This window comes from Pelobates fuscus, chromosome 2 (assembly GCF_036172605.1).
Source record: "Pelobates fuscus isolate aPelFus1 chromosome 2, aPelFus1.pri, whole genome shotgun sequence".
Lineage (NCBI taxonomy): Eukaryota > Metazoa > Chordata > Amphibia > Anura > Pelobatidae > Pelobates > Pelobates fuscus.
In genome coordinates, this window is record NC_086318.1 from 311,285,538 (window position 1) to 311,309,517 (window position 23,980).

At 39.5% G+C, this 23,980-nt stretch overlaps 1 protein-coding gene across 1 annotated transcript; it reads left to right on the forward strand.

Moving 5' to 3' along the window:
• Positions 1-617: 617 nt before the first annotated feature.
• LOC134586317 (protein kinase C theta type-like) lies at positions 618-19,791 on the forward strand. The gene is made up of 9 exons (XM_063441794.1): positions 618-727; positions 4,203-4,284; positions 6,377-6,547; positions 14,340-14,402; positions 14,487-14,503; positions 17,583-17,760; positions 18,199-18,375; positions 19,064-19,192; positions 19,642-19,791. The coding sequence occupies exons 1-9, from the start codon at positions 618-620 to the stop codon at positions 19,789-19,791; spliced, it is 1,077 nt and encodes a 358-aa protein (XP_063297864.1).
• The last annotated feature ends 4,189 nt before the right edge of the window (positions 19,792-23,980 follow it).

Genomic DNA, 23,980 nt, shown 5'->3' on the forward strand with positions numbered 1-23,980 from the left:
GTTCGTCTTATCCTCTCTTCCCTTCACAGAGGTCCCTTTGAGACACTCTGGCTATGAAACGTTGGTAGGTGGTCAGGCTTTATTATGGCCATCAAAACAACTATTTGCTGCTCTCTGTTATCTTTCTCAACCACGTTTTTTGAAAATCGTCTCGTACTTCCTTATATCACTTTAATCAAACTTCAGGGACTGGGTAGTTCGCTTCAACCAGATATTACAAGGATTCTCAGGATCTGGGGAAGTTTGCCAAGAATCTGCCGCTGGTTTAACCCTAGAGAGATGAATCCAGTGAGTCACTTCCGCCACCTTTATAGTTCACAAACTATTACAAGTATCTCTGTCTGTTTTTCTTGACCTTCTGTGGTATATGGTACTGACGAAGGCTAACAGGATAAGCACCAAGCTTTAATTCAACATGTATAGGTGGAATATTACGGGCGAGTCCTGGAGGATTATTTTCTGCCCATACTCCTGGAATATCAAATTATGTCCATCACTCTTTGGGTTCGGGGTTATCATTGCAGAATACAGATGCTTTTCTTCTTCTTTAGGCACTAGTACAGCTAACATGCCTAGTGATTTATTAAACTGCAGGGACGTTGATCCATTGCGTAGAAATGTTATCTGAGCTTGAAGCTTTGACAATAGATCTTGTCCTAGGAGTTGAATTGGACACTCAGGCATATATAGGAACTGATGCTGAACAAGATGGCCCCCTAGTGTGCAAGTACGATTCCTGAGAACCAGTCTAATAGCTTCTTTCCCAGTAGCTCCTATTACAGTAACAGTCTTTCCAGAGGGAGGGGCTACTAATTTTGTCACAACAGAGTGTTCAGCACCCATATAAATCATGAAGGGACTTTTCTTTTCCCCCTATTGTTACTTCGACCATAGGCTCCGCTCGGCCAAGGGGGATGGAGCCCGGTCTGTATCAATAGTCCTCCAAGACTGTATCATCCAGACCCACAAAATCCCTATTGTCCCTATCCCTTGGTCTCTGAGTAGGGGGATAGTATGTACCTTCCTGGACATCTCCTCTGTTACTACTGTCGCTCCCTCTAAGACTTCCTCTTGTCTAAAACTTGCTTTATATTAGCTCTGTGGGTAGTCACTTTTCCAATGTCCTTCCTCTCTGCAATATGCACATTGATTTCCATCTGTGGTCTGTCATTCCTTATCTCACCTTCCACTTCTATCTTTCTATCTTTCCTCCATGTCTACCCACTCCTATACACTTTCCTTTTCATTCTGCGTTCCTCCTCATGCTTCCCTATTCATATAAACCCTTTGTTTGTGACTTTCATTAGCTGTGTAATGGACATCCCTGCAAATCCCTCTAACGTTTGTAATTTCCTTTTAATGTCACTCTGGGCCTGGCTGACGAATGCTGAATTAATCATACGAGAATTCAGGGTCTTCGGGATAAAAAAGGGTATAACGTCTGTATGATTCAAGCAGTCTCTCATAACAGGCACTGGGAAATTCATCAGTTTTTTGTAATACTTCAGCATTTCTTGACATATTTATAGCCTTTTTGCCACCTGCTTTCATGCGTTGGTAAGCTTTAAAATTAACCATATCAGCACCATTTGTGTTCCAATTAGGATCCATATTGGGGAAATGGGCAGTAGCCCAAGCCGCTGGATTTGCTTGGTTTTGGGTACGGGCAGTCTCCTCAAGAACTTTTAGGGCCAATTGATTCTCAGTTTGTAATTTAGTAAGGAGGAAATATCTCGGAAAAGCGTTTTATACCATTGAACATTTCTTCCAGTTGTATTTTAGACTCAGTTACTGTTACTGAAGGCACACAGGACTCCATAGTTATAATGCTATTTCAGTGGTTATGGTACAATGTCATTGCTGACTATTATCTGGTCTAATGGACTCAGTTACTGTTACTAAAAATTCTCCACACAATTTTGACTGTTAATAATAAAATTAAACAATAATAAAATATGCTAAAATACATTCCTACCAAAAAGGGAGTCAGTTCAGGATACAAAGAACCAGTGGGGGTAGACACAGGAATAGGTGTGTCCAGGACAGATGAGCTGGTATCTAAGGTGGGTGAGTGGGTAGGTTGAGACAATGGGGCAGGGGGAGTGGAAACACCAGATACACCAGCTTGGGAGGAAGAGTAGGGGGTTGGTAAAGGGAGATCATATTCAAGGAGGGGGGGTCCAAACTAGCTGGAGTTGAGGCCTTAGTGGACAAACGAGTTCTGACAACCATGAGGCTGCATTGTTCCTTGTGGCATAACTTGATCCAATTAGACTGTTTTCCAACAATTTGCTTCCAACAATCAATATACATAAACTAATCATAAAGCCTCAGCATACTAGTTATAACCTTGTGAACCTGCTGTATTAAATCTGGATCAAGGCTACCACAGGAGGGCCACTGGTTACCAAAACAGGCCATTCTCTGCTACACAGAGTATTCTAATCTTTTGGGGGAGAGCGTTACACCATAATCCCAAACAGCATATCCCTTAGCAAATTTTTCTTTTTTTTTTTTACATGCAAGACAAAAGACCAACCATTTGTGAATCGGACGCACCCATGATTTCCACGGAGAGTCTGATTCAAAGCAGTACAAATATACAAATGCAGTTACAATTGACACACAAATCTCCTTATCAATAACATCACGTGGCACAGTTACCACGCCAGAACACACACGTAAACACACACACAGGATCCTCACACGTTTCACAACATTAATGATGTCTCACACGTACAGAACAAAGTCAAAACCCACCAAAAGCTATACAATTATCTATACAGTTCATCAACGTCTAAACCACCCAATTGCCTAATATTTCTACAACCCCGTATCAATAGTCCGTAGTTATGGTGTCAGTAATTATAATGTCAGTAGTTATGGTGTCAGTCGTTATGGTGCCGTGGATATAATGTCAGTGGTTGTGGTGTGAGTTGTTATGGTGTCAGTTGTTATGGTGTTGTGTGCAATTAAACACTATCTACACTTTAAAAGTCCGCTAAACAGCATATACATCAAACCTTAGCAAGACATACATATTATAAACCAAATCTTAGCTAGACAATAGTTACACCAGAATCTAGCTACACAATATATATAAACACATCAGGGTTTAACTAAACTCTTTTTGGAGACTATGTTCTAAACTGAACAGAGCTTATACTGGAGTTCAGTTAATCAAATAGTTCCACACTTCGAGATCTAGTGAACTAAATTTACAACAAAATTCAACAAGTCTACTCACTCCAGAATCTGCAATCTAGTGAACGGAATTTACAACAGAATTCAACTAGCCCAGAAACCAGAATCAGAACATACTTCGAGATCTAGCGAACGGAATTTACAACAGAATTTGGCTAGTCTACTCGCTCCAGAATCCACGATGTAGTGAACGGTATTTACAACAGAGTTCAACTAATCCAGAAACCTGAATCCGACTGAACATATATACATCAGAATTCAGCCGGACTGTCAGGGTTCTCACCGTGACCTCCAGACTGCCAGACGGGGTCGCCCCTTTACTACCCGAAGAGGGATTCGAACCTAAGTGCTCTGCAGTCCTGGACCTGCTCTCTTACCTCTAAGCCACCATATAAGCTCAAGAGATAGCCAGAAGCCTATCTTGCCTTATTCCCAGCACTGGGGGCTGGACATTATTCTGTGGCTGCTTCAACGATCCTAGCACACCTGCGGCTGATCACCCATTAGCCAGGTATAAGACACTGCCTCTCCATAAGGGCAGTGTCAGTTCATTGACTCTGGTTAGAGTATTGCTATTCCGTGTTCCAGTGTTCTCCTGACCTTGGATTGCTATTCGTTTGTACCCTGACCTCTGGCATCCCCTGACCTCGGCTCGCTACTCGTATCTCCTGATTTCTGGCATCCTCTGACCACTGGCTTACCCACGACTATTCTCCTGGATATTCCTTTTCTGTACTGCGACTTCGAGCATTAACCTGCACAGACTCACAGGCCAGGTGAGTTCTTCCTTGACCACCTTGGCCTGTGTTTAATTGCAAGGGTGAGCATATCTCTGCATATTGGACTCCCAACAAGGTAAGCCCTGACACGGACAAACAGACCCTATGCTAAACGGACTAGCTACAGAGCGTTTAGCTTTAGACAGGGATAAACCATCTCTTCTATCCAGTGGGAGAGGTCAAATACAGATTTTACCTCTAATGGGTTTTACCTTTCAGTTCCTGGACCCGGGATTCGGAATTCATCGATGGGACACCCCGATACCCACTGCGCAGAAGCCGATTGTCTCCTGGACAAAAGGCCAGTGGCGCCGAGACGAAAGGAGGCCCACGCAGTATCGGTCCAGGGGTGTTGCCATGGAGAGGTGGGTAAAAATATTTACGGTCGCAGGGTCTCTGCCCTGGTTTCCTGAGCCAATTGCACCAGATATGATGCAGGGGAACACTGAAGAAGCCACGCACAGATAGTCCAGACACAGGTTATTTCAGGAAGTAAAGGTCTTTATTACACCAATCAGCAAACAGGATACACAGGATTACCTTAGATGGACAGACAACATTGCCCTTGAGGAGAATGGAATGTGGTTTCAGTTCTTGCACCTGCTCAGTACATTGATGACAGTATCTTAGCTACATGTAACTAACTAACAGATACCTGTACTTGTATATGCCACATGGAGATTGTAGGCCTACTAAATTTTGGGCCTAGCTGAAATCCCATCACATTACTTTCACCCTCATTTTAACTGGTTCTCTTAACCCTTCAACTCCCAACCCCTTTATTACAATATAATAGAGTGCATGTTTTGTAATTGTTAATGTTAATTGTTTGTTTTTTATGCTTTGTTCAATTGTTCTTGTATTATAAATACAGTTGTGTACACTGAACTCTTTTGGCGCCAGCTGGTTGTCTATGATTTGTAGCCTATTTGTCTGATGTTCCTATGCTTGTCATTTATACATGTATAACATGATAATAAAAATAGTTTAATATGCATAACCTGAAGTAGCACTGGCTCGAATGCCTACCCGTAGTACTTCCAGACCAGGGTGGACCATTCCCAAATTTTCAATAGTCATGCAGAAAGTTGGACAGGGAAAATACAGAAGGTGTTTAGAACATCTAACCGATACTCCACTGTCCAAACGGGCAAAAAAAACAACTGTTTAGTATGAAAAAGTCATGCATGTATTCATTGGGGGTCTCAAAAGAGCTTGCAAAGGCAGCAAATGTTATGCACTGCAGTCTTAGCAAGCCATCCCCTTTTTCCCATAAAAGTCTCTTCACAGGGAAATAAACAATCAGAGGCTTCTTGCTCAGAAATCTCTTAATTTGTGCCCACATGCATGTGCATGCATGTGCACTGCTGCACGTCTGGTCTGAAGGATAGGTCTGAGGTCTGTGTGTAATGAGGTATGCATGTTCAGGGGAGCTAATGGAAAAATACAGCACTTTTGTAATCTGGGGTTAAACTTTGATACCCCTCACCCATAAAGAACTGTTGTTCTGGTGAGTATAGTCAGTCCCTGCAGGCTTTTTGCAGTAAACACTGTCTTTTGAGAAAAAGCAGTGTTTACATTACAGCATAGGGACAACTGCAGAGGATACTCCTCAGATAGCTACTAGAGGTGCTTCCTGGGGCAGTGCTGCATGCTCACTGACATTCATTATCTCAACCCTCTGCATGGAGACACTGAAGTTTCCTCATAGAGGTGCATTGATTCACTGCATCTCAATGGGGAGATGCTGATTGGCCAGGGCTATATTTGGCCACGCCCCCCTTGGCAAACTTCCGAAATGACAATCTCAGCCAATCCAATGCTTTTCTATGGATTGGCTGAGATCATTACTTCTGATGATGTCAGCCAAGGAGGCAGATCAGGGGTAGAGCCAGCGCTGGCAGACAGACTTAGGTGTAATGAGGTCAAAAGGGATATTAAAGATAGTTCCCAGAGAAAGGCTATAAATAAAATAAATACATTATTTTACAAAATATGTCTGAAATATGATAACCACACCTAACCTGACCAGAAGCACAGAAGAGTATTTGTGCACACATCCAATCCTGTTAATTTACTGACGTTTGCTTTAGATATGGCTGATTAAAGCTAATGCATCATACAGATTGTGATAATAGCTCTAATGGCATACCTAAACCATTGGAGCCACTTATGGGGTATAGAAACCTCAGTTATGGCACTCGGCATGTGTCCTGAGGTTATTATTAATGCTAGAGCTCTGCTTACATTGATGTTGAGTATGTTTCTAAGTAGAGAGAGTTTTCTACATTTGTGACAGTTTTTCTTTAAATACAACCTGCTAATAGTTATGTTAGTACACAAGAATCGCCCCAATATTCTAAAAGCTTTTTATTTCTTTGTGCTTTATCCAGGTCTTCCTGGCATCAGAGAAAAGAACGAAGAAAGTGGTGGCTTTGAAAATTGTGAGAAAAAGAGACCTACTCACTGAAGCCCCAGACAGGATACTCGCTGAACAACGCGTGCTTCAGATGGCAGCCGGAAGTCCTTTCCTAGCCAAAGGCTATGGAGCGTTTCAGACCCCGGTAATTTCTTAATGGTCATAAATCAGCTTTTTTCTATTAACAAAACAATCAGCAATATATATACATAAATGTTTGCTAAAATATTATATGGTGAATTTGGATTTAACCCATACCTAGCTCGTTCAGTATCTAATTGCTATCGAAATTTGTAAAGATTAGCATTTGATTATTAGGAAGATATATTTTTTTACATTATCCATTAGGCTGCATAGGAGCTGCTCAAGTTTGTATTTATATTGTATTTTTTGTGGTCCATATTTCAGAGGTATTTAATACAGCTATTTTTTAAACTTCTCTTTCTAAGTTTGTGATATTAATTGAATTTTTACTATGTAGTTTGTTAACTTGCTGTGTACTACATATCATCTAGATTCCCCTCCTGATTACAGTACTAGAGAGATGTCCAGTCCTTTAAAGAGACACTATAGTCACCAAAAACTAAATTTTTATGCAAACACTGTCTTTTTAGAGAAAGGACAGTGTTTACATTAAAACCTAGGGACATCTTTAGTGGCCTCTCCTCAGATGGCCACTGGAGGTGCTTCCTGTGGCAGTGTTGCACAGTTTGCAGCACTGCCATTCAGCATGGAGACGCTGAACTTTCCTCATAGAGATGCATTGATTCAAGATGCTGATTGGCCTGGCCGGCATTTGGCTTCACATCACCTCCTTGACAATCTCAGCCAATGTAATGGATTGGCTGAGATTATCAATTCTGATAATGTCAGTCAAAGAGGCGGATCAGGGCAAGCATTGGCAGACCCGCACAGGGCTGAAAAACACTTTCTTAGTGTGCTGGGGGGGGGGGAGGGTAAGCCACCTAAATGGTGGTTTTAACACTACAGGGTCATGAATACATGTTTGCAATCCTGACCTATAGTGTTCTTTTAAGCACTAACAGTGCTGAACTTTCAAGTGCAGTGTCCGAGGGATACTGGCACCAATGAAATTAATAAAAGTGGCATATGAATGTTCCATCTCCTAGGCACAAATAGATTAGCGCACTCACCCTAGGTGCAGTTGCAAAGGGTTGTCAGGTCAGTTTCAATGCTGAGGATCAGTTTTGCACTACCAACAACACAAATTATGTTTCAATGCACTAATTTTTAACTTGATGCCAAAACACTATAATTTTGTGTTAGCCAACTTTCTGAACTCCTGCACTTTGCTTGAATCTCTGTTATTTCAAAACAAAGGGGAAGAATTGAAGTTCCGATATTTCAAAACAATGGGGAAGAAAACAAAATGATTTCAAATTTGCCTTTTCAGTAGTGATTAGCGGTATCTCCAAATTTACTTTTAGAAAACATATAACGTCAGTTTTCGTTTACAGTTTGAATTTTCTGTTATATTTTTTTTTTTTCAGTTTTGCAATATATTCAGATCTTTAATAGGCTTTAACGTTTCTAAATCATAGAAACATAGAATGTGATGACAGATAAGAACCATTCGGTCCATCTAGTCTGACCAATTTTCTAAATACTTTCATTAGTCCCTGGCCTTATCGTATAGCTAGGATAGCCGTATGCCTATCCCACGCATGCTTAAACTCCTTCACTGTGTTAACCTCTACCACTTCAGCTGGAAGGCTATTCCATGCATCCACTGCCCACTCAGTAAAGTAATACTTCCTGATATTATTTTTAAACCTTTGCCCCTCTAATTTAAGACTATGTCCTCTGGTTGTGGTAGTTTTTCGTACTTTTAAATATAATCTCCTCCTTTACTGTGTTGATTCCCTTTATGTATTTAAATGTTTCTATCATATCCGTCTATCCGTCTCATCTTTCCTCAAATCTATACATGTGAAAATCCTTTAACCTTTCATTGAAAGTTTTATCTTGCAATCCATGAACCAGTTTAGTAGCCCTTCTCTGAACGCTCTTTAAAGTATCAATATCCTTCTGGAGATACGATCTCCAGTACTGCGTACAATACTGCGTACAATAACAGCATTTCCTGTTGCTCTATTACATTGTCTACCTACCTTTAAGTCATCAGAAATAATCACCCCTAAATCCCTTCTCTCAGATGTTGAGATTAGGACTCTATCAAATATTCTGTACTCTGCCCTTGGGTTTTTACGTCCAAGATGCATTATCTTGCACTTATCCACATTAAATGTCAGCTGCCACAACGCTGACCATTTTTCTAGTTTACCTAAATCATTTGCCATTTGGCTTATCCCTCCTGGAATATCAACCCTGTTACATATCTTAGTATAATCAGCAAAAATACATACTTACCAACAAGACCTTCTGCAATATAAACTTGAAAAACATTAAAGAGAATGGTCCAAGTACAGATCCCTGAGGTACCCCACTGGTGACAAGTCCATGCTTCGAATATACTTCGTGGACTACAACCCTCTGTTGCCTGTCACTCAGCCACTGCCTTACCTATTCAACAATATTGGAATCCAAAATTAAAGATTGCAGTTTAATGATAAGCCTTCAATGTGCAACAGTGTCAAAAGCCTTACTGAAATCTAGGTAAGCAATGTCTACTGCATTACCCTGATCTATTATTTTAGTTACCCAATCAAAAAAATCAATAGGATTAGTTTGGCATGATCTCCCTGAAATAAACCCATGTTGTCTCTGATCTTGAAATCCATGTGATTTTAGATGTTCAACAATCCTATCCTTTAACATGATTCCCATTACTTTCCCCATTACTGAAGTAAGGCTTACTGGCCTATAGTTGCCCAACTCCTCCCTACTACCTTTCTTGTGAATGTGCACAACATTCGCTAACTTCCAATCTGCTAGGACTACTCCTATTAACAATGATTGTTTAAATAAATCTGTTAATGGTTTTGCTAGTACACCACTAAGCTCTTTTAATAACTTTGGGTGTACTCCATCAGGCCCCATTGACTTATTTGTCTTTACTTTTGACAGTTGAAATAGAACCTCTTCTTCTGTAAACTCACATGTAACAAATGACTCATTTGTCCTTTTTTCCTAACATGGCCCCTTTCCTTTATTTTCATCTGTAAATACTGAACAAAAATATTCATTGAGGTAGTCTGCTAGACCTGCTAGTCTGCTATTTTCTCTTCTGTGTGTGATTTGGAAGCTCTTATTACTTGCTTATCCTCTTTCTACCTAATCTTATAGATCTGTCTATATTCCTCATTCAGTTTTTATATATATATATATATATATATATATATATATATATATATATTTGTGCTCGGAATTTAAATACGTAATCAGCTGAAAGGCAGAGGTGAGTAGGGGCTGGGAGTTTAAGTAGGGGACTTACTCCTCCCACAAATTCAGGCCTCCACAAGTTCAGGCCTTTTAACATATATATATATATATTACTAAATGCTAACTTTCTGTTTTTTCTACTATTTTGGCCACATCTGTGGAGTACCACAATGGTTTCTTAAATTTTACTGACAAGCCTATTGGCATCATGTCCCCGCATTTTTTTTTCTTAAAAAGGCGTCAACACAGTGATAAAAGGTATCCCATAACAGTTGTTCCTTGAGCAGACCATTTATTTTTTCACAGCTCTAGGATATTGATTTTCTCTTGTGATAACCTGAAAAAGAAGTTGCAAAGAAACAGAAATTATGTTTAAGCAAGCTTTCTTTTTGTTGTTTAAGTGTTCGTGTTGTGATTTGTAACCCACTGTATTTTTTTTTTTTTCATCCAGAGCCATCTATGCTATGTGCTACAATATCTGCATGGTGGTGATCTTGAGGGGTTCCTGAATAAAAATGTCAGAATGGAACCTCGCACTGCAATGTAAGTCTTAAAGATCTTCAAAGTGAAGAGGGGACGATAAGAGGGGTAATATGGGTCAGAGCAATAAGAAGGTTTAACTGGAGTAAAGATGACAAGGACTTATGAAAGATACACATTTACAAGAGCCTTTTGGAAAAGAGGGTTGGCAAATTAACTCTACAGTTTCACCTAAAATTTCAATTTTGTTTTTCATAAAAATGATGGTGTTACCACATATACTTTATCTTTTTCACATCTTACCCATAGCACTGCCAACCAAACTTATCAAAAATTCTAATCCACCATAAACACTCATATCTGGAAGAGGTAACCCCCTCGAGTGGCATACCGCAAACTTGGGCTTTCCTACTCCAAGGGCAGCCTGGGCCTACCCGACATCAGGACCTATTATGGTGCATTCTTAGGCTATCTGAAGATCCCAGTGCCCAATCTGGTTGCCCTTTGAAAACACATGCCTGCACCCGAACAGCCTTACTTATTCGCTCTGGGCGAATATGCCCCCCCTGGTATCTGGTTCACCCATACATCTAAGCTCAACATTTTTGCAGAGGTCCTGGAGTACCTGGAGCCTAAATGTAATGAGCCCAACCTCACTCCTTAGTTCCGTGCCTCCAGAAACATTAACGGCACTCTCCTCTGATCTCCCATTACAGACGTGGATAAGTAGGGGTATACACACCTTACAAAATCAATACTCCTTGCCGCTACGAGACATGTTCCTTTACCTCAAAGTCAAAAATATTTTGATGTCTCATATGCATAGCGAGCATAGTCTGACTCGCGCACCCCCAATATCACTGAGTCAACAGCAACTCTCCAGGTCTGTCAAACCCCTATCACTGTTCTACAATAAACTTCTAACTGGGTCATCACAAGAGAAAATGCCCTATATGGTTCAGTGGGAGAGGGACGTAGGGCAACAGTTTACATTATCACAATGGCATACCGCTATGGAAAATACTGAACAAGCCTCAAAAAGCCTCTCCCTGTGGGAATCTTATTGTAAAATGACAATGCGCTGGTACCTGGTGCCGCATAGGTTGTCCCGTATCTATAGTGGTGCGTCACAGCTCTGCTGGAGATGCGAGACGGGCACTGGCACTATTAAACATGTGTTCTGGGATTGCCGTGAACTTACTCCCTTTTGAGTGCAAATTCAAATGCTTATACGTAAGGTAACCAACTTTGATCTCCAATTGAAACCAGAACCCTATCTTCTCCACATAATCTGTGACTTAGATAATAATCCTCATCGCACAGTAATCCTTAATATACTAACAGTGGCGAAAGTGAGCATAGCATTTCACTGAAAAAGCAAAACAATTCCATCTCTAGAAACTATTTCCAACCAATTAGACACGATTTGCCTATATGAACAAATGACCTGTAGACTACAGGGCTGTGCGAGTAAACACAACCGAGTGTGGGGAAACTGGATATCTCGGAAGTAAACCCGGCTATCGGCCCTCTAGGCTATAAGACAATCAGGGTGTAGCAAAAATGCCTGGTTCTGTGCACTAGGAGGTCATGGGAAGGCATCTCCTTCTTATCCTGTTGTAAATCTTAACCTGTTGCAAATTGCCATGTATATATATTGTAATAATGTATAATGTAAATGTGAAAGCCCGCATATAAATTGCACATATACAAATGTCTAAATTCACTAATTCTACTACTTTGTTCTTCTCTTCTGTCCCCCCACCCTTCCTTCCATTAAATTTTTTTTTAAATTAAGCAACAAATTGGTTTTAAAATGTTGCATCATAATTTGTACTGTGGACGCAGGGAAGGTATGAACTGAAACGTTCCTGTATGACACACTAACTGTCTACAACTTTTGTATTGTAAATATTGCTGTCTGTTTGAAAAACTCATGTTGTGCCTCATAAGACATGTTTGATGATGTGAACTAATCTTGTTGCTTGACATAAATAAAAATTATATGCGAAAACTTTTTTTTTTTAAGTTTTAATAATGACCAACTCGCCCAACATGTCACTGTGTTGATGCTCAAGGGGATGGGAAAGGAATTCAATTTGGTAGAAGTTAAAGGAGACGTTTATTGTAAAAGAATATACAGCTGCCCGCCACCATATTTTCTATTAATAGCCTTGTTTGGTAGACACTAGTGGGTGCCATATAAATAGAATTTAGAAAAAGTAGGAACCTCAATGAGTCTGGAACATGTATACATACAATAAATATACATATAATATAAATATTCCACACCATGCTAACTACGGAAGCATGAATCCATGTTTGCGTGATGATGTAGGAACATGTGGGCGTATACACCTATTGTTGCTAAGAAACAAATTTGCAATGTTTAACAAAGAGTGTTGTGCATAAAAACAATGACATATAAACAAGGACAAAATGGTCGCAAGGCCAAAGTCATGTTACTGAAGTATCTCAGCTTGTCACATTTCCTGCCACCAGCACTTACCTTCCCCACGACATCCTGGAGGTGGGCCTTGGGTGTTCACCAATCTGTCCCACCGCACTCCTACTGCCACTCCTTCAGCTATTCTCACTGCTGCCCGGCATGGAGTCCTGCTTGGGTGCCAAAGCTACGGCAAGATGGTGGAGGCCACTCAGACGCGTTATGCAGGAGGGATTGTGGGGGGCCGGATGGAGGAAGGCTTGGACAGACAGAGAGTAAGGACTAGGAAATAGCCCAGTCTACTTCTCTCATTTATTGGCATTGAGGCTCCGCCTGCAAAGAGGTGGGAGTAAATCATGTGGTTAGGTCTTCCTATAAATAGCCAAGCACTGCGCTTAGTCAGTGCTTGGTTTTTCTGGTGCTTGCTCCAGTCTCCTAGCATCCTGATTCCTGTTCCTTGTTCCTGATCCCGGTTCTTGTTCCTGATCCTGGTTCTTGTTCCTGGTTCCTGAATCCAGATAATACTTCTAGGCTTCTGACCTTTGGCTTTCCTGACCACCCTTCTTGTCTCTGACCTGACTTCTGGTATCCTGCTTTCTATTTGTGGATCTCCTGGCTTCTGAACTTCGGCTTGACCCTTGGCTTTGCTCCTTTGCTGACCATCGAACTGCCTGACTTCGCTTCCTCTGTAAATTAAGGCACCCATGCCCTCATAGATCTCCCAGGTGCCCGTATAACTCTCAATCACCTGGGAAGGTCGTGTTTGCAAGGGGCTGCCATCCCACAGCACCTGAGTTCCTCTCTAAACAAAACCAACCGGTAAGTTGTCACACAGCTAAAGCATATCTGTACATGAGTCCTAGCGATCATCAAAAGTAGAAGTCGAGAATCTGCAAAAAAGGAGGATATACAGAACAGAAGTGTCTAAAGGTAAATAGTGATAACACAGTACATGCTGAATATAACCAATGATCAACATGTGAAATTAGAACATGTATGCAATTGTGTGAGCTCCTGTAGTAATAGAGAACAGAGTGAGAAAGACAAGCTGGTGAAGTAAAAAACAGTAATAAGAGGCAGATCAAAATACTCAATAAATAGGAGCTCAATATAGGAATAACTACTGCAGCTACAGCAACTAAATAGTGCTAAATAGAAACATAACATATAATACTCATATTATACATGCCACTAGGCAACAATACGGACAACAGATACACAAGAATCTTTGCATAAAAGTGAACATGTAAGAGCTATGTAAAAGGCTGGAAAATGACCAAAATGAGTAATAGAAAATAGAAAATAAGCAAGTCAATAATAGGAATAAGAACATGCCTGCTATGTAGGGTATACATGTAAGTCTTAACAAGGTATGCAAAAAAAGTGAGCAATAAGAATATATGTGCAAACACTGAAGTATTCGCACCAGTTATACTAGAAAAAGTATATGTGGCAGTAAGAAAAATGAATAGTGTAGGTACGAGGTGAGAGATTGCTATGATTTTCACTCTCTCTATATATATATTTATATCAATTATTAAAGTGGATATTCCTTAGTTTAGCTTATTTAGGGAGATCTCATTTTAAGAAGTAAGCTTATTTTAAATTAAATAATTGGTTGATTAATTTTTGAATTCTTGTTTCTCAGATTCCTTGCTGCGGAGATAGCGTGCGGGCTCCAATATCTCCATCGACACGACATTGTTCATCGGTATGTGGTATCTTCTTTAAGCAAGATTAATAAGCCTTCACTCTCTAAACAGCTTTTTCTGTAATTTTGTTTATATTGTTTTAGCTACATTTTTACCTCAGGTGATTTAACCCCTTAAGACCGCAGGACGTACTATGCCGTCCTTATTTTGGTGGCTCTAAAAGCCGCAGGACGGCATAGTACGTCCTGCGATCTTATGTACTTACCCGGTCGCCGGCGATCCCACGCCGGCGATCGCGGTATGGGGGACTTACCCGGGAGCCCAGGGAGTCCCCCTGCGTCCTCTTCAGCCGCCCAGGGCCATGTGATCGCGAGGTCCTTGCGAGGACCCCGCGATCACATGGACGGCATAGCCGTCCAAGGCATTGCCAGCAGGGGGAGTGCCTGTAATGACAGGTACTCCCCCTGCTGTCTGAAATACAAATAAAAAATGTTAAAACAGTGTAAAAATAAATTATATATACTTAGATCATATATATATTTATTATATATATGATCTAAGTATATATATACACACATATACACACATACACATAAATATGCATACACTGTCTACGTGTATTTTAATATTAATATATACATAATTATATATATATATTAATATCAAAATACACGTACAATGATATTGATTAAATATATATATAATTTTCATTATATATATATTTATATATAATAAAAAATAAATAAATATATAAATACGTTAAAAAAATAAATAAAAAAATTATGAAAAAAAAATAGATAAAAAATATATAAACATGCGTAATTTCGTTCTAACTGTATTTTAAAATTAATATATATATATTGATATCAAAATACATGTAGAACGAAATAATATATATATCTATATACATAAGTATATACGTATATATCACTATGTATATACCTATATATAAATAAAAATAATTAAAAAAATATATATACATATATATACACACATATATATATACACACATATATATATAATAATTCTACGCATATATTTATGTAATAATTTTACATAATTAGGTCATTTTATTAATTACAATTTGCAGGACCTGCCTGCCAACCCAGGCCAAAAGTTCAGGGAATTACATTGTCTAGCACTATATTTAACTCTGTAACTTTCCAAGACACCATGAAACCTGTACATGGGGGGTACTGTTTTACTCGGAAGACTTCGCTGAACACAAATATTAGTGTTTCAAAACAGTAAAATATATTACAACGACGATATCGTCAGTGACAGTGACATTTTTTGCATTTTTCACACACAAATGGCACTTACACCGACGATATCATTGTTGTGATACGTTTTACTGTTTTGAAACACTAATATTTGTGTTCAGCGAAGTCTCCTGAGTATAACAGTACCCCTCATGTACAGGTTTTATGGTGTTTTCAAAAGTTACAGAGTCAAATATAAGGTTTGCGTTTCAGTTTTTTCACATTAAAATTCGCCAGGTTGCCTTTGAGACCGTATGGTAGCCCAGGAATGAAAATTATCCCCATGATGGCATACCATTTGCAATAGTAGACAACCCAGGGTATTGCAAATAGGGTATGTTCAGTTTTTTCAGTAGCCACTTAGTCACAAACACTGGCCAAAATTTGCGTTCAAATTAGTTTTTTGCATTTTCAAATATTAACACTAACTTTGGCCAGTGTTTGTGACCAAGTGGCTACTAAAAAAGACTGGACATACTCAATTTGCAAAACCTTAGGTTGTCTACTTTTGCAAATGGTATGCCATCATGGGGGTAATTCTTATTTCTGGGCTACCATATGGTCTCAAAGGCAACGTAACCAATCTGGCGAATTTCAATGTAAAAAAACTGAAATATGTAACACGCTATATTTGACCCTGTAACTTCCCAAAACACCATAAAACCTGTACATAGGGGGTACTGTTTTACACGCGAGACATCGCTGAATACAAATATGTGTATTGTATTGCAGTAAAAGCAAACAGTATTATGACATTCACAGTTAGAATGTCACGTAGAACTAAAAAAATGTAAAAAATTCTTATTTTCTCCCATTTTTTAAATATTTTTTTCATATTAAATTATGTTCCATACCTAAATATTTGATGTTAAACGAAAGCCCCGTTTCCCCTGAATAAAATGATATATAATAATGGGGGGTGCATTTAATATGAAAGAGGTGAATTATGGTTGGACAGACATATAGCGCAAATGCCAGGTTTTGTTTACGTTTTTTTGGATCACAACTTGTACATTTGGCTGCGGTCTTAAGGGGTTAAGGTTTTTTGCTATTACACTTCACCTGTAAGAGAGAATTTTATAAACACTGAAAAGATCCTTAGATTGTGTTTTTACTTACGTTTGAGAAAAACATGAACTCGTCTTGGGCAGAGGAGAGAAAAATGAGGGCAAGATAAGGAAGAAAGAAACAAAATGGTCACTTATATCCCATTAAACTTCCTAGTCCACCTGATAAAGAGAAATTATGAATACAATTTTTTTTTAAATTTTCTCCTAAATTCAGGCAAAAGTAATCTACCGTTTGGTTTCTCTGTTAATTAATTGGGCCTTATTTAATTGGTTGGCTCTAGATCATATTTTATAGATTTGTAGATATTTTTTGTGCGAAAAGTTAATTTTCACTAATGCATTGCTCAGGTACATATACATGAATAATAACAAAAATGTAGAAAATGTACAAATATTTAAATAGTAGTACTGGTCTTGTTTGTATGCAGTAGTCTGCTCAGGGTTGTTTGTATCTTGTAGATTGAATTATTCTATTATCCAACTTCATCAAGTTCAGCCTTTCTCACATATGTTTTTGCTGTTGATCCAAAAGAAGGCAAAAAAACAAAACAGTCTAATGTTTTTCCAATATTGCATCAAACTAGGAAACAATTCCTTCTTGACCCCAAAATGGCAGGTCAAGAAGCTATTACCCCACTAATTAGAAATGATATCCCTCTATATTATGTTTTTGCAAATATTTATCCAATAGCTTTTTAAACATCTGCATGGACTCTGATAAAACCACCTCTTCAGGCAGAGAATTCCACATCCTTATTGTTTACTGTATAAAAACATTTTTGTTTGCCTTAGACTAAATCTCCTTTCTTCCAGTCAAAATGCATGACCTCGTGTCCTATGTATAGCCCTGGTTATGAATAGATTTCCAGACAATGGTTTGTAATGTTAACCACCTGTTTCATGCCAGATCTTTAATCAACTATAAAGCTTATGATATATCGCTCTACAGAGACATAAAGCCGAGAAATATAATGCTGGACGACGTGGGCCACATCAAGATTGGAGACTTTGGACTGGCGTTAGAGATGCACAGCAAGAAGACAGCAAAGGGATATGCAGGCACTGAAGATTACATGGCTCCAGAGGTAGGATAGACCATGGCTATTGTTTGGGTTTGAGGCTACATGACATGAACCTATTACACCTTACCAAGAGCAATAATCACTCTGTAGCTAAACAAAGTTAGCATAGCTATGAAGAGCATGTTCATCAATGTTATTCTCCCCTATATTAAGGTATTATAGTTGATGTGATAATAAGCATGGGTTAATATCTTTATGTATTATAGCTGATGATAAAATTGATTGGCTAGGTTCTCCAAATTTTTAAAGACAAATCTTTAAAAGTAGAAAACACCTTTGGTCACATTGCTCCAAATAATTTTACATTTGCAGTGGTATATTTTTTTGTTGTTTAAAAGTTGCCTACTTTAATATGCAGATGATGAGAGTAGCACTGTAAGTGACAGTAATACTTTCTTTCCTCTAAGGAAAGACTAATCATTTCTGAAATTATTTTGGCAGATGCGAAAAGGAAAAAAATACAACGCTGCAGTAGACTGGTGGGCCTATGGTCTCATCTTGCATAAGCTGGCTAAGAGAGCTTTCCCAAAAAATCCAAGTGCTGCCCAATCAATGCTTCGTGACACCACAAACCACCATGAGTGTCAAAGAAATCACGTAAAAGATCTCCTGAAAAAGGTGTGTATGATCCGACAGTCTAGATTCATGTGCTGAAACAGAAAACAATTCTATGGATAACTTACTCTTTGCATAGCTGAAAAAATAAAATGTATTTATAGAAAACTGTGACGGAGCTCCTGTACTCCGACCGAGTACCTCCGCCCAGTCCCCACTCATCAGCTCCAGACCTCAGACCAGACATGGCAGGCGCACATGTAGCTGTGTGTGTGTGTGTGTGTGTGCACGAGCCCATGCGCAATTCAGAGGTTTCTTAATTAAATGGTTATTTTCCTGTGACTGCAAGTCTCTTCCGGGGGAAAAGGGGAGGACTTGCTAAGGCTGCAGTACATAAGAACTGCAGCCTTTGCAAACTCTTTTAATGTATACCCCAATGAATACATGCATGAAAATGAATTAATTTATTAATTGGCGGTAAATATACTACACAGTGATTTATTTATTTTCCCCGTGTGGGAAGTGGAGTACTCCTTTAAACACAGTATTCAAGATATGAACTGGAGTAGCAACAAAATCAAGTGTGTAAGTAATAATCTTGCAACTTTAATGATTAGAATGTCCCTTTAAGCTTGTGATACTGCATACATATTTTATAATATCTGTTTGAGTATCTCAGTTGTGTTTGTACGTGTTTTAGCCAATGAATAAAGGGACTTTTAAAGTTGACATTCTACTCTTCCATTTACAGCTCCTGTGCAAAAATCCAACTGAGCGATTGGGGGCAGCCAACAACATCCGAGCTCACCCTTTCTTCCAGTCCATCGATTGGGATGAGCTAGAGGCTGGCATGGTAGATCCCCCCTTCGCACTAAACACAGTAAGTATACAGAAACTTCAAACAGACATCAGAAAAATTAATGTAACAAAACTAGTGTTTTTAACCCTTTCATGGCCTTGTGGGCCATGAAAGCAGAGGGACACTTTAGTGTTAGGAATACATTTTTGTATTTCCTAACACTATAGTGTTCCTTTAAGCAATCTAGCCTTTATTTTTGTTCCTTTTTTATTTGTTGAACAGCACTCTAGTTAGCTAGAACACTGTGCTAACTGGAAAATGGCAGTTTATACGTATAGTTTTTGGTATGCCGCAATGCCCATAAAGCCCTACTATATTTTAATCCCTCCATCTCTCCATCTTTTAAAAATCCATATTGGTGTTCTTATACTTCTTTTTTTAGGAGTTGAAACTTTTATTGGATGTGTTCTTGCACAATGTGTTTACTGTGTGTAACTGTGTAACAGTAAACGTATGTCTTCCATTTGTAGCCATCACTGGAGAGTTTAATATCTAAAGTAATAAAGGAGACAACAATTTCGACATATGAAGCATTCACTCCACCTATTCCATCAGAAGAGCAGCAATTATTTATTGGATTCTCTTTTAACATCCTCTCCCAGTCTACTGCAGCATTGTGATTGTTTTTCCTACATCTCCTGTCCTGCTGACAACGAGGGACCGTGAAGATAGGGTAAAGTAATTGTGTTGTCTCGTCGGTACACCTGTTTTCTCCTTCCTCACTTCTACATCTCCTGGTGAATAGTCTCCCTATGGCCCTCTCACAGAGCGAGACCTGCTGAATTGTCCCTGGTTGACAGTAAATCTGCTGCTCCCCTCTTATGCCCCATGTACAATGGAGGGAAAGTTAAAAACTGGAGTGGGTGGGCAGCATTTTAGTTGCACTCCAGTTTCCTTTTATTCACCTAGAGAGAGATAGTGCTGTAAGATCACAGTCAGTGTTTACTTTTTTGTTTAAACTACTATTTTTACACTCAGTGAAGCAACTGGCTGTGTCATTGTGTTTTGGTATATTTCTTTGTCTGTACAGGCAGTGACGTAACTGCTCTGTCAGTGCTTTTCTTTTTATATGTTTGTTTTTATTAATCTGCTCTTTCAGTGATTTCATTTTATTTATTTATTTTTTATCTGTACGGGCAGTGAAGTAACTGCTCTGTCAGTATTTTGTTTTTTGCACAAGCAGTGAAGTAACTGACTGTGTCAATTTATTTTTCATTCACAGCAGTGAAGTGAACTGTTCTGAGAGAGATTTTAGTTAATTCGGTTTTAACAGCAAATACTGAAAGTATGGCTGCTTATGATTTTTTTTTATTTTTTTTTTAGTTTTGTTTCTTAGAAACTGACTGTGATTGTAAGACCTGCACAAAGCACTAGCCGCCGCACTGCTTCTTTTTATATTAGCTCAACATTATTTTAACATTTCCTCAAATTTAGCTTCATTCTCATTTTCACTATGCTTTGTGCACAAGCATAGTGCTTTTCACAGAAAGACTGTGCCTGTGCTCCAGTGTTTTTGCACAGTCTCAGTCTCCATAAACTGCTGATAGGGCCCAGACACCAGCACTATGTGCCAGTGACAATACTTTCCCTTAATAGTGAGGTGCTCTGTAGCATGTCAAATTCATCTAAACTTTACACTACTAGGGATGCCTAGGTCCAGTAAATATGTAATGCCTGCTTAATCCCTCAATCCTTTCTATCCATTGGGCAGTAATGGGCTAATGTGATTGGTAGAATCATACAAGCCCCTGCTCTTAAACATCTGAAAAGCAGCCAGTAACTTTTAAATAAAAGTTAGCCCAGACATGGGTTTCAATCAGTGGTGAAACGACAGACAGTGCAACCGGTGTGGCTGTACTGGGCCTCGCAGGCTTTGGGGAGCCCACTGGGTAGCACATGCACTTAGGGCAAACCTGATAGACAGGCTGGTCTGACCCAGTCAGGTGCTGCGCCCATTTAGCAGTGCGATCTGGCACCTTTAATGTCGGCACCCAGCTTACATACAGCGTGGAGGCTGGGAGGATGAAGGAGTTTCTGTGTATCCCTGTGTGTCAGTGTGTGGGTGCCAGTGTGTCAGTGTGTGTATATCTGTGTGTGTGCCATTGTTTGTGTCTTTGCATGTATCTGTGTGTGTTTGCCAGTGTGTGTGCATCTGTGTGTACCAGTGTATGTTTATCAGTTTGTGTGCCAGTGTGTGTATCTGCATGTGAGTGTATCTGTGTGTGTGTATCTGTGCGTGTCCGTGTAGGTATATATGTGCATGTGTGTCAATGTGTATTGGTATTTGTGCGTGTCAGTGTGTATGTGTGAATTTATAGGTGATTCAGTGAGTGAAAAGAAATATGAAAGGTGTGTGATTAAGCGTGAGAGGGGGTGCAGGGATGGACTAATGGGTGGGTGGATGGATGAATGAAAGTGTGTTTGTGTGTGCGTGTTGCGTTGGTAATGACTTTGGAATGAATGGTGAGTGATTCAGTGAGTGAAAAGAGATGCGAAAGGCGTGTGAATGTTCAGTAACAAGGGTTGAAGCCTTGGCGTGGCGTTACTGCTCACATGGTCATCCATGTGCTAATTCAACCACTTTTCTTGATGTAATGTTCAGTTTCTGCTAGAGATAAAGAAAGAGAGAGGAATATTTATATGTATAGATAGATACATACATACATATGTCACAGAAATGAAACTCGCCTAGCCCATTGTGACAGCAGATAAGAACTGTTTGGCCCATATAGTCTGCCCAAGTTTATAAATACTTTCATTAGTCCTTGGCCTTATCTTAAGTCTAGGATAGCCTTATGCCTGTCCCACGCATGATTAAACTCACTGACTATGTTAACATCTACCACTTCAGCTGGAAGGCTAGTCCATGCGTCCACTACCCTCTCTGTAAAGTAGTACTTCACCCTCTTATATTATTATTATTAGTACCCCCACCCACTGAAGCCCTCACTCAATGAGCACAGGTGGGTGTAGGGAAATTACATTACATTAAGGTGGAAAAATCTCCCAGAGCAGCATCTGAGGTCCCTAGGGACCTTTTGATCTGCTTCTGTACGGAGTCACAAAAATGTGCAATACTGGTGGCTGTAAATCCTTCACTAAGTTGGAAGATCAAGCCCTTTGTAGATTTCTCCCATTCCACCATAGCAAGGAGGCAGTTTCTGATATGCGCCACTCAGCTTTTGCACGACATTGATATCCCTTACCAGTGGTGCCCAGCTTACAGGCTCAGCAGCAAACACAAATACACACTTATCCAGCTTACCACTAAAATGGGAGCCACGCTGTTTGTCTCCGCCTTGGGACTTCCACTGCCACCTTTTGGACCATCGTGGTAAATGCAGTCAATTTACTACTATGAACCCGGGACATTGACAAAATTAAACCATTTAACCATCTGGAGTACCACTAACTGCCCTCTACTTTTGTTACATGAGGGGAATGGGGTACTGGGCCACTAGTCTACGCCTTAAATGTCAGTCTTATTTTTGTTATTTTCATTTAGTAATGTTTATTTTGAGCTGAACACCATATTCTCTGCAGTGCTTTTTTTTTAAAAAATCTTTTTTGCCCAATTCTACCCATTGGATTCCTACAATGTCCCAAACATGACATGGGTTCATCAAATTAATCAGTAAAAATGTGTGCTTTGAAAAGTAAAATGCTGTATGCTGGCTGTGAATTTTATGTCAGAACTTCACAAACACAGGTTTAACCTATACATGGGGGACATCACTACATTTAATGTATGTGTCCATATTACAGAATGAATACATATTATGGGGTTTTATGTACTAAAACATATCTGTATTACAATATTTAGAAATGAAAATATAGCCTGTGTGAAAATATAATTTTAAAAATTTTGAAAATATAATTTTAAGAACTAATTAGAATCAGATTCAAACCCTTAGGATCAAGGAGGCGGAATGGGCGGGCGGTACGTGACGTTGGCGTGCACGTAAGCGGCAGGACCGCGCGTCTCCATGGACCAGGAAGTGGGGCAATGATGCAGGCGAACCAAACGAGGCAGCGAGGACGCCAGGTGGAACGGCGTTGAATCTTTCAATCAGCGAGGCACGAGTAGGAGAAGCGGCTGAATAGCTGCCACAAAGCTGATATAGAGATACAAGCTGATATATGGAGGTATTTATCCGATATCTCCTCCTGACTCCCACTTGTATGACAAGCGGCTGAGCAGCTGATACAAAGCTGCTACAAAAGTTACAAAGCTGATCCACTGAGGCATTTATTTGCCATTGATTCCCACGCGGCTGAGCAGCTGCTGCAAAGCGGATACAAAGTTACAAAGCAGTTACATTGAGGCATTTACCTGCTACTGATTCCCACTCCATATCTGACAAACAAGAGTTATTGGGGGCTGCTGATACATTGAGGAAGAGAAAACGCCAAGCACGATTTGGGCTGATAAGTGCATATAAATCTACAGTCTGAAGGTATTTATGCTTATAAATAGAAGATTGATTACTGGGTAAATATACTCTCATTATTCACTGATCTCTATTTCATATCTGACAAACAAGAGTTAATTTAAAGAGACAGTTGTCTGGTGATGTAGTGAAGAGGAAAGGAGATATTTGGGTTAATTGTGACAAAGTAATTTAAATTCCACAGCCATCCTTAGCGGAGTATAAAGTTTAACCTAGGAGCTCTAGCACTACATATGGCTCAGAAAAAAGAGAGAGCCCAAAATATGGAGAAAAAGAAGGCAACAATTGGTTCATTTTATTCACCCAAAGCTGCATGTATAGAACCAGAGAGGCAACGAAAGTCTCTGCCCTTAGAAAA

What these genes read in the sequence shown, in the direction of transcription:
- LOC134586317 (XM_063441794.1), top strand. Translation starts at nt 618, where the DNA reads ATGTTATCTGAGCTTGAAGCTTTGACAATAGATCTTGTCCTAGGAGTT. An exon ending in ATGGAGCGTTTCAGACCCCG is followed by an intron (nt 6,548 to 14,339) that starts GTAATTTCTTAA and finishes CTTGTTTCTCAG; the next exon opens with ATTCCTTGCTGCGGAGATAG. An exon ending in CCCCCTTCGCACTAAACACA is followed by an intron (nt 19,193 to 19,641) that starts GTAAGTATACAG and finishes TTCCATTTGTAG; the next exon opens with CCATCACTGGAGAGTTTAAT.